An 11,514-nucleotide genomic window follows, 5' to 3' on the forward strand; every position below is an offset into this window, starting at 1 on the left:
CTCTCTCTCTCTCTCTCTCTCTCTCTCTCTCTCTCTCTCTCTCTCTCTTACACAGGGAATTAGCAGACAGCATCTGATGTAATTTATTAATGGAGGGAGGGTGGGCATGCATTAAGATTGTGTGTGCACTCGCAATATGCCTGTATGCCCGCGCTTAGGACAGCTAGCGTTCACAGTACGCCTCCTTTCAACTCTTACTTCTTTTCACTCCAGTAGCAGGAAGGGCGATAGAGAGAGAGTGTGCGAGTGTGTGTGTGTGTGTGTGTCAAAGAGAGGGACGGCTTGGTTGGTTGGTGGGTGGGGTAGTCTGGTAGATTCGTCCGTGCAGCCTGCCCCTGCTCTTTCAGCTGACACATTTCATTTGTAGCTAGTAAGATTAACACCTCGCAATACCTGCGTAATTGCGTAATGGCGTGCGTGCGCCTCGCGTCCTGACCATTTTACCTCAGGTGGGTCTCTGCAGTAATGGCAGCATTTTTCTAAAATTGTATTTATTTAAAGATAGAAGTATTAGAATCTGTTTATTTTAGTTTACTGCCTTTCACATAGTCATAAGTCTTTCTCACTCCTTTCAATCCTCTTGTACACCAGATAATCCCCCCCGACTATCATCTAACGAATAGGAGAATGACGCGGTCATAAAGGGTAAATATAATACAGAGAGCTGCCATTTACGTCGGGTAAAGAGTTCTGAAATGGTTCGGACATGTAAGTCTGAACCACCCAACAGCAAATGAGTTAAAAGGTGTGATGATGTTGAGATATCAACTAAAATGGAATTGAACCCTTCGTCTGAGCTCTGCTGGGTGTGAACCTAACAGCATCATGGCTTTAGATTTTCAAATTAAATTCACATTGTTTATGGTGGACAGAAAGATATTTCTGCATGTACTTCTACATTCACAAAAGTTGAAAGGCCACAGCTGAGGTGAGCTTGTCACAGGAAGTTTAAAGGTGCTATCATGCACGTTTGTGTATGTTCACAGAAGCACAACTTTAGTGAGGTGAAAGTTGGAGTCCAGTTCCAGATAATTGTCCATTTTACTAAATATAGTGTCAAGAGCTGTGGCTACCAAAGAGGAGGGCCCGCAATAACTCCTTTATTGGTCCCTCTTAGTGCTTGTTCATCATGCTGTAAAACAGCTCCAGTTCCTCTCCTCCCCCGTGTTGCTTCTACAGCATCTCTGCTCCTCATCTCCATCCACCTGTTTCTCCTCCCTGCTCGTTCTCTCTTCCTAGCTTCTCATCATCCTTCACCTCCATCCTCTGCTCCGTAAAGCCAATTGGGGGCACTGCTCAGTATGCTGAGAGGACTATGGCGGGATGCTTAGTAGGAAGGGGAAGACAAACATTGACAGGGCACTTCCATTGTGCTCTCCCCCCAAAACAATCAGCGCATCGGGGGCCTCATTTGACTTTCCCACAGTCTCTTTACTCTGACAGTTCCTCCTTCCGACCTCGAACCAGCCTCTCTCTACACTTCTTTATGTCCCTTTCTCTCCTCTGTCCTTATCTCCTTCTAGACAGTGTGTGGGTAACTACGAGGCAGAGAGCTGGAGGGCAGGGTTAACGGGGTGGAGAGATGGATATCATATTAGTATCGATTGTTTTGGAGGACGAGGACGAGACCCCCCACCACCACCACCCCTCGTAGTGCTGTGAGCTCATCAGAGGTGTGGCATCCATCCAGCTCAACAAACGCATAAACCATTTAGTGGGGCCACACTGTCAGGGAGGACAGCTTCAAGTTGCATGACAAGTGTAATTTGGGGGATTTTCTGTGATGCGTCATGCCAAAGAAAACATCTCTGTTCAATAAAATAATTGGAATGTCGAGGGCAGCTCTGTCAGTTGCCCGCGAGACGCAAAATTAAATGAGGGAGAAATAGGATACATTATGTTGCCCCCTCTCAGACAAGAATGCAACCACAGACGCACACACATACAAGCACATGCACGCACGCCTCTCTGTCACTGCAGATGAGACGAGATAAGGGGAGCTTAAAACACATTGCATGTTAGGCGGAGATGAAAATCTCTCAGAGCCACACTGGGCTACGCTGCCGCACAGCAAGAGCCCTTCACCTGGCCCTGTCTGCCTTTGCAGGAGTCAGGAGAAGCAGCCTTTTCACCTAACTGTGGACTGGAGACACGTAGCGGGCTCATTGAATCTGCACGCTGCTGTGAAATGACTTTCAATGAGCTTCCAAAACAAAACCAGAGGCACAAGGTTCAAGCCTGATTAACATCTGGTCGGGCCTTTTCTTCCAACAAGCATCTGAGCATATCCGGAATTTGATTTATGTCCCCGCCGGGTGCATGGCAGGTCTGATAGGCTTCTGCAGTTTACATTCTGGGCGTGTGTCTGTGTGTGGGGAGTAAAAACGTACTTAGGTTAGGTTACAGTAGGCTTACCGTGGATCCCTTGGGCATGGCAGTCTCATCCACTAGCAGGTACAGGATATTAAATGCCACCATAAGAACTGAGATTGTCTGCAGACAGAGAGGAAGATAAAGATTTGTTTACACATGGTGGAATTATAAAAGTATCCGGCATCATGATATAATTGAATTGCGGTGGCCGTGCTGATCCGTAAGTATGGTAATGCATAATAACCATCTTGTGATTGTGAAATGCGGCAACATTAAGCTACTCAAAACCTGAACAACGTGGGGATGTTTGATGCCATGAAGAAGGCATAACAAGTATTCCCACACTTTAAGCTATGGAAAATGGTGGCAATTCAGCATCGTCTTAAACAGCTATTAAACAAAAGTAGTTTCCACACCCAGACTCTGGGTGTTAAGAGGATAGGATTTGAGGTACAGGGTGTTAGTCCCAATGGCCACCAGCCAGGCTGTATACGCCATGAGTAAACAGTTTGGGCTTAATGATAGGTCAGTCACAGCACTCACCGTTCCTGCGAGCAGGATCAGCATCACTATGGGATACAACAAGTTCTTCTCCCAACCCGACGCTTTCTTTCTTCTCTCTGAGTGGAAGTGAGAGCCAAAATGTGAGGTCATTAGTTCTATATATGTAGAAGCAACTCTTTTAATTGCAAGATTCAGAGATACAAACCACTTTCCTCTGCTGGTTAATTAATATGTTCATCAAAGACGAGTAATGAAACCTCGAGCCCTCTGGCTGTATTTACAGGGTTTGGTAAAACATCGTGAGTGTGTGTAGCAAACACAATCTCACCTCTCATCGCAACCCCCCCCGGTAATATATATTTCATAACCATAAAAAAAATGATGCTCTTCCTCTTTAATTAGTCAAGACTTATCATTGCCTTAATTAGTGGCAACAATCATAAATCCTGGATAAAAAGAAATGCAACCAAATTAATTCTGTGATTTATATTTTGGTCAGAATGTGTGCGCGCGGAGGGCAACTACTGCGCCTCACTCTTCTCAGCCGGATGAAACATTTCAAAGTTTATATCTTCCATCTTCCTCTTATTTCAACAGCTCATCAGTCATGTTTGTAGACACTGCTGACAGCTTGTAGACCCCATGCACTATATCTTCTATTATGGACATCCACAGTACCCAACAATGTGTATCCGACTACTCTCTAGTCCTTGCCATATTGACTTTCTTTCTCTATTTCCAACATTGTTAGTCCTCCTTATTCTCAAAGTGCACCCACCCTGCCTGCCCGAGAAGTTTGCCAAGTGCACTTTATATGCACCATCCTTCTAAATTAATGACATCACTAAAAGGCTTGCTACAATATAAAGTTTGCATCTTGTCCAATATCCTAAGTGCCTTTGTGCTCTCCTCCTCTCCTCCCCCCCCCCGCCCGCCCACACCCTGCTCCCCAAAAGACTCAGGCCTCATTTATAATATCCTAAAATGGATGGAAAATTATCAAGCAGTTCTGGTCCACGTCCAAATTAAGAAATGAAGGCAGACGTGGAGAAAGCGGCTGCCCGTCAGCAATATGTAAAAAGCTTACTTCTTGGCATATATTTCCATGGCAATTCAAGGTCTTCAGAGAAAATACATCAGTCCTGCATAATACAAATACTTACCCAATTTATTCCTCTGATTTCTAATATTGTCCAGTTCTTTGTTGAGCTGCTGAGTAGAGCTTCCTCGGAAATAAGTGTGTGAGGACGATCCTGCCGAAACAGAAAACCATTACAATTAACTTACAAATTGTCGCATGATCAGATGTCGTTGCGATCACTTTTAATATGTAGCCAATTTACTGAATGGATTAAACATTAAGTTTAGAAAATGTAAAAGAATTGTGAAAAAACAGAGTTCTGAGAGTCTTGTTTTGTCTGTCCGACAGTCCGAAACACAAAGTTATTCACTTTAAAATGATACAAAAACTACTCAAGAAGCTATTCATTCGGTTGGGAAAACAGTATTTTCTGGCATTTCTCACACACCGACTACATCACCTTACATCATGGTGACTTCACGATGTCTTTGTCTTACGCCTTATGGCATTTGACTTATATTTTATTAAGAAATCCCATCAAAACAAGTAATCCTGCCCTGAACACAACAACGTGATCTCAAACAAGTCATAATCATTTCTTGTGTCAGGAGCTGTCTAGCACATGCCACAACAGGTTTAGTGGGCTGGAGAAGACAGCAAGGGATTCTCCAGGAAAACCACAAGGCCGGCTCATTTAAGGCTAATTTATCTATTTTACTCTGTTTTCCTTCCAACTTCTGCGCACTAGCGTAGAGGCCAAAGTGGAAGAGTATCCATTTGCATCCCCCGAGGTGATTGGCAGATCAAGACCAATTAGTTCAGTGTTACACCATTACTAGCGTGCAATAAAAAATACCATCTTTCATCTTTGTTACAAGAGTGAAGGACCAATCACTTTGATCAAACCTTTTTCTTCCCTCTGTTATTACGACACGCCCTGTCTGGATGGGTCTAAGTGGGCAGAAGACGAGGAGAGAGACTGAACCTGTCGTCTGTGCCCTCGCAGATACCTGTCCCAGGATCTAAGCAGGGGAAAGTTTGAACCCTCCGAGCAAATGCAGTCACAACACAACAGGAAATGTCACGGGCAGTTCAACAGCTTTTTTTTTTCTTTCCCTGCAGAGATGAAGTGAACACTCTGCCTCGGGGTCGTGAACTAATCTATCACATTTGTGCATAACATATCCAAACATGGCCTTACCCGTCACCCAGGAATGGATAAATCATTGATCAAATGAACAGTAGCTTCTTGATAGCTATGAAGAAAAAACAGCAGATCGAACTGAAGACAAAGAACAATATCATCACTTCAATTTCAACTGTGCTAACTTCAATGACATCATTCTAAACTGGAGTTAAATATATCCTTCTCCTTCTGCTGGCAGCATCAAGTACGAGACTGAGTTACAGCGAGGCAGAGATGCTGAGCGAGGGCTTCTGGCAGCCAGGAAGGCCCGGAGTAATTCAACGTATCCTCTCCAACCTTCAGCACAGTCGAAAGATTACGTCATCCACACATATGCTAAACACCATGCTGAGACAACAGAGGCACCGCCAAGGTCATTGTGCCGCATAGCATCTGGACCGTTGGTCTGCTATCAGCAGATCAGGGTCTTGGGAGGGCAGCGTGGACAAGTGTGCATGTCACAGTGCCTGTACTGCAATATATTTGTCTACTCTGGTTACCAGACAATATCTGCTAAGCGGATAACCCATTGGAATCAGAAACACAATGGATATTTATTTAGATATGATTTATAGGCATTAGGTGGAAGCTACATTTGCACCTCCAAGCAGGGAAGATTAATCTCAAAGATACTTTTAGATTCATATTCAGGAGACGAGGCCAGGTGTTCACACTGTTCCGTGATTCAAACTTAACACAACACCTGTGTGTTTCCTTTTTCAAGCATTTTGCTAACCTATTTTGTCAGGGATATCTATAACTTATTTAAACATAAGCCTCAATACATTTAAAAGCGGTAAAGAAGGGCTGCCTTGTAAAGAGTTGTGCAAGTAAATTGTAAAACCTGGTTTCTCGTAAGTAAAGCATTATCTGATAGTTCTAGGTGCATGCCTCTAAACATTATGCATATTGGGTTCATCATACCCTTGACAAGAAAAACAGACGCACATGTCCAATCAGCCAACTTAAGCCATAAAACCTCTGAACTGTAAGACTCACAGTATCAACAATGTCATTACAAATGGGCAATTACATACAGAGAGAGGACAACAAAAGGCCCAGACGTGTAAATAAACACCGATGCATCGACTGATGTGGCTCAACAGTCCGCATCGACTGATGTGGCTCAACAGTCCACATCTGCAAACACAAACTGGGTCAGAGGATCTGTTAGGGGAGCGGGATGCAGAGTGGACACAGGTGAAGCAAGACGACAACACCGCTCGCCTCTGGAGTGTGTCCTGTGAACTGTGCCTGAACTGTAGTCGCTCTCAGCAGATCAAAGGGACACCAGTCCAGCCTTGAGGTCCACCCATGTGTGAGTGTGAATGCTGAGCATGTGCATCTACATACAGCTTAAAAACATTCACCTCAACATTCTTCTTTGCCTCCAACTCCCACCTTTTTAAAAACAGGCAAAAGTGTATCGCAGCTTGGCCTCGGTGCACACAAAAAGATGTCGACCGCAGTTGTTTGTTTTTTTGCCTCACAGAGACTTGTTAAGTTCAAACAGTGTTGGAGGTGATAAGGAACAGATTACAATTATTATTCAGTTAGTTCAAAGCAGTGCAGCGTGGAATGAGCTCGGAGGAACCATACGCATTGGTGGCAGTCTATAGAGTTGGCCGGTGTGGCATTCGAAAACATGCGTTATCAGGGAGGGATCTCCCTTACCTCCATGGTTTGAAAGGACGCTCATCCTCTTCATTTACTCGCATCTGTACACTTGGTTGCATGCTTGACTTAATATTAAAGTAGATTTTGGAACTTGGGCCAAATACTTCCTGCTTTTTGAGATTGTTCAACGTCAAACAAGGAATTTGGGAACACCGAGGGTTGGACATGAAAAGGAAATGCAGGCTAAATAAAAATAATCTCCACCATCCTTTAACTCTTTAAACTATCCTTTTGTGCACGAGAACAGCACAAGGCTGCTCGTCACTGAACAGTCTCTTTAATGTCCACAGGACCCGGCCAAACGTTCTTGTAAAAGATTTCATTTCCATCCCATTACCCAGGCCACCATTATAGTCCTAAATGAGGCAATCATTTCACTAGTGTCTTAAATGGATCCTTAAAAACTTCCGAAACATAAAATATGGTCCTTGCCATGTGGCTGCTTTGCCCTTCAGCAGAAAGTTATGAGAGTAAGACAGCGGTGGGGAAAGGCCGCTGTAGTGTGTGTGTGGATTTTTTTTTTGCCAGTGTCTGTCTCTGTGTATGTGGCTGGATTTTCAATGCTAATTGATTCCAGTGTGGCGCGCTCCATCACACCCAATAGGGCAGTCAACCCCTCCCCTCCCCTATAATGTGCCAACACGTCTCCCACAGACATACCGTTTAATCTCCTCTGAAGGGCTTCCTCCTGCAAATGGATGCAGTAAATCTGCTCATCCAGGTCCTCCAGGATCTGAAGGGAGGGGAGCAGAGGAGGAAGAGATGAAATGGGTTATAATTAGGCCCAAAGTGGGACCGGAGAGATGGCAGATGGGAGGATGAGTTGGTGATGTATCTGTAGTCCTCTGCTGCGCATGTAAATGGTCGACTGAAACAGACGGTGGCTTCAAGTCCGAGCGTTCAAGTTCAACTCTGTGGTCTTTCAGCAAAAAAAAAGAACTGCTAGTTGTAAATGTGTACTGACAAAAACATTTACAGAACAAACATAATGATTCCTTACTGTTGGCTTCACTAGTAACTGGCCCATGATGGTGAACATCCTGGACAATCCCACAGGAGTGCACACTACACATGAGACAGAAAACAGTGGTATCAGCGTGCTCGTTCAACCACAATAAGGTGAAACACTTAAGCAATATTAAATTGATGGTAGCTCAACATAACAACAATTATATTTTAGTGTGTATAAGAAGAAATGAAGTGGCTTACTGAGTAAAAGCAGTCCTCCCATCAGAGATATACAGGAGTAGAGGTATGGTAGGTAAAACTCCCAAAGATCTACAGAAAAAATACATTTAATAATAATATAGAACAACCGGAAAGAATAGTTCAACATTTAAGGAAATGCACGAGATATAGTTCCATCTTACTCCTCTTACATTTATATTTATGAAGAGATTAAACAAGATGTGTTCATTTGTGTGCTTTAAAGGGAATTTGTTTTACTTTGGAGAAAGCCAAGCTAAATTAGTTCCAGTATATATGCTAAGCTAAGCTAACCAACTCGCAGTTCAAGCTTCATAGTTGATGCAGAGACATGAGAGTGGTATCAATCTCATCCAACGGTCTGCCAGAAGCGAAAAAAAACAATTTACCAAATACTACAGAACACTTAGAAGCAACAATGACACAGAATCCTTTAACAACGTACCGTAGAGCGATTCCATACTGGCTGCATCATTGTCAGTGAGCGCTGATGCCACCCACACGATGCCCAGGATGAGCAAAGCCAGCAGGAAGAGCATCACAAAGGTCTCTAGAATACGCGCCTTAATGCCCTGACAGAAAAAAGGTGCACAGAGAAAAGAAATACAGAAATGCAATTGGAAATGGCCAATACGATTGGAATCAGTATCACAATAAACACCACGATTTTATATCGACATAAATCTAAAAACGCACTGAGCTGGGAGGCGGTATTGCCTACATTTCATTTTTTTAAATACAAAACAAGATTCATTTTACGAGACATCTCCCTCCTCCCACGCTCACATTAAACACCACCATTTCCATTCACAGCACACAAACATGACATAAACGCTCCCACGGACTCCTGTGTAAAACAGCTCTTTCATACACACATATTGCGGTCTATAAAGTGGGTCTAACAGGGGCTGGTGGTGGCGGAGGTGAAATTAAAAAGAGTAAGGGTGGGGGCGGGTGCTGTAAGGAGCATGAAGCCTGGCTGGGTCAGCTACTGTCTGCGATCAAGAGCAGGCCTCCCATCTGGGGCCGATTAGGAGCTCCCTTAGCACCACGGTTGTGTCCCGGGCCGCGCAGACGAGAGGCTTTTGGGGTAATTTGGGTTTTCCAGGTCACAAACTGCTGAGTGGTTAATAAAGTCCTCCTCTACCTGTTCACACAGCTTCCATCCCCCCCCCCCCCCCGCTGGAGAGCCGAGCTGTCTATGCCTGTAAGATAGATGGGCGTTCTCATACATGTGTCAGGTAGGCTACCAGGCACGGGATAACAAGGGCTCTCTGCTGCTGGAGCGCTGCTTAAATTGGGCACATATGAGCAATTTGTTACCAGCTAACATAATGGCTTGGCGGTTGCTGTTCAGTATTTGCCAACAGGTACATGAAGGGGGTCTCTCTTTGAAAGTATCCCCCGTTAATCAAGTCGCTTTATAGAGTGGAAATGGTTTCAATTCTGCAGATTAAATTAGACAAGGCTTAGTTTTTTACAACACAGTTCATGATTGTTAACCGAACCACCTGTCCTTTAGCATTTACATTACGATTCAGGTCACTGTTTAATAGCCTTATTCTCTCCCGTGCAACCTCTAATTGAGTCCCTTTCAACTCACTCTTGAAATCTTATCTCTTTTACAAGCACCGTTCTAAAAAAAAAAAGAAAACGGCAGCATTAATGGGTCCCAGACATATTTGGTACATTTATTGTCTAGACATTATGACTGACCCACCCCGTCCATACTTTGGACAGTGATGTAGGGAATTAAGCTTATTCTCAGACTCCCATACATCGTCAGTGGTGAAAATGCCCCGTAGCATCCTTTAGCTATTACTGAGCAATCACTCGCCTCGCGCCTCCTCTTGCGTGGTATTCTGGAAAAGCCTCAGTGAGTGAGTGTAGAATTTTCTAGCACAAAAATAAGAGGAAAGTGGGCAGGGTCTGGAGTGCCCCAGTGTGGCCAAGGTGGACACTGCAGCCACTGACAGGTAATGGTAAGAGGGTGTAATTGGGCCTTATGGAGTCTGTAGTCAGCACGAAAAAAAAAAATGCATTATGAGTAAATATAAATCATTAATAGATACATCGCAGTGATAACTTACGGGAACGATATCCGCATATCTTCTGTTTTGCTATACACCAACAATAAATTCCCCACTCAATGCAGATCAATACACTAAAAACAGAAATACCACAACACACAAATACAACATTCTGCTGACTGCCTCGTGCTCCTTTGCAGACACTCGGGCGCTCGTGTGTTCGCCGCAATCAAGACTCTCACAGCACAGCTCAACTGGCCAACGAGGAGAACGCTCAACGCAGTCCAGAGGAGGGAGGGAGGAAGAGATGGAGAGAAATGAAGAGAGAACAACAGAGGGAGACTGATGGAGGAGAAGGAGTCGACGTCTGAGCGCATCTCAATCCCTGGAGGTAAGAGAGGTGAGAGAGGAATGCTTTCAGGGACTTCAGCCACGTCCCACACGCGCTCTCTTAAGGATGCATCAGGACAAGCAGATGCCGCAGGCAGGACGTGCGTCCGCTCAAGCGCACCAGTCCACCTTAACAAGCCGCCCATGCCATGCTGGAGGTGTATTCCCTTCAGATAGGTCGCTCAATCATTTATGAGACTCAAATCATTACCCATTCAGATCATTTAGGGCAAAGGCAATGCTTGTCACCTCCCTTACTATCATCCCCGGCTCCTGCCTCGCTGGAGGAGCCATCCACTGTGTCAGATGTGATGTGACAGTGAACTGTGAGCCCAGATTGGTATCATTGATCCATGCACATGCATAACACTGCACCCTGAAAGTTCCTTACCTCTCCTTGCAAGGGAGAACATTAAGTCCTTTGTTCCTCATCAAGGCGAATTTATGCTTTAAAAAACTATGGTATAAAAATAGAAAAATGCAACTCAGCTATCATCACTGATCAAAGATGAAACTGTCAACTGGTGAGGGAAGAGGGGAAAAAAAAAAAAAAAAAAAAAAAAAAGACCTGTGCCTTGGCATCCGGAGCGCCCGCTGAAAGTTTCTATTCTTGCCATTCTAAATGTGTAACATCTAAATATAGCAGCTCTGAAATATTCAGCATCCCCTGATCCTCACACCGACATGGAGTGAGGGGCTGCTTAACTGCAGCTGTGCTCCATCAAGAAAGGAGAGTCTTCCAAGAAATGCGTGTAGTGGCCAGAGATTTAAAAAAAATAAATAAACGCTTCATATGCAGTACCAAACAAAACATGCATGAATTGACGTACGCACACGCAGACAGACGCACATGACCAGCAACGTAAATAAACCAACTACACAAAGCCACAGAGGGTCTGGAAACAGTTCACCAGCTGTATCGCCCTGCTTGTGCTGCAGAAGAACTAAAGCACAATCTGCCACCGTCTTCTTCTGGAAGTTAAATGCCAGTGTGCAATAGTGGACGAGCGTAAGAGAGAGCGAGAGATGATACTCGGGAAGATGCAGGGCTGTGTTGGATGTTATGA

At 44.4% G+C, this 11,514-nt stretch overlaps 2 protein-coding genes across 2 annotated transcripts in view; one reads left to right on the plus strand and one right to left on the minus strand.

Annotated features, from left to right (window-relative positions):
- Positions 1 to 11,508, plus strand: part of rnf32 (ring finger protein 32) — a 27,002-nt gene extending 15,494 nt beyond the window's left edge. Inside the window, exon 8 of the mRNA XM_031849910.1 lies at positions 10,258 to 11,508. The gene's annotated coding sequence lies outside the window, so the exon portion shown is untranslated. The remainder of the gene's footprint in view (positions 1 to 10,257) is intronic.
- lmbr1 (limb development membrane protein 1) overlaps positions 1 to 11,514 on the minus strand; it is a 27,896-nt gene that overhangs the window by 6,645 nt on the left and 9,737 nt on the right. Inside the window, exons 6-12 of the mRNA XM_031849909.1 lie at positions 8,473 to 8,599; positions 8,031 to 8,099; positions 7,822 to 7,886; positions 7,482 to 7,554; positions 4,041 to 4,130; positions 2,917 to 2,993; positions 2,416 to 2,493 (exon numbers count right to left, since the gene is read on the minus strand). Of these exons, the coding sequence (XP_031705769.1) occupies positions 2,416 to 2,493; positions 2,917 to 2,993; positions 4,041 to 4,130; positions 7,482 to 7,554; positions 7,822 to 7,886; positions 8,031 to 8,099; positions 8,473 to 8,599 (579 nt within the window). The remainder of the gene's footprint in view (positions 1 to 2,415; positions 2,494 to 2,916; positions 2,994 to 4,040; positions 4,131 to 7,481; positions 7,555 to 7,821; positions 7,887 to 8,030; positions 8,100 to 8,472; positions 8,600 to 11,514) is intronic.

Source organism: Anarrhichthys ocellatus, unplaced genomic scaffold (genome assembly GCF_004355925.1).
Source record: "Anarrhichthys ocellatus isolate YVR2014 unplaced genomic scaffold, GSC_Weel_1.0 scaffold10, whole genome shotgun sequence".
In the NCBI taxonomy this organism is placed as follows: domain Eukaryota; kingdom Metazoa; phylum Chordata; class Actinopteri; order Perciformes; family Anarhichadidae; genus Anarrhichthys; species Anarrhichthys ocellatus.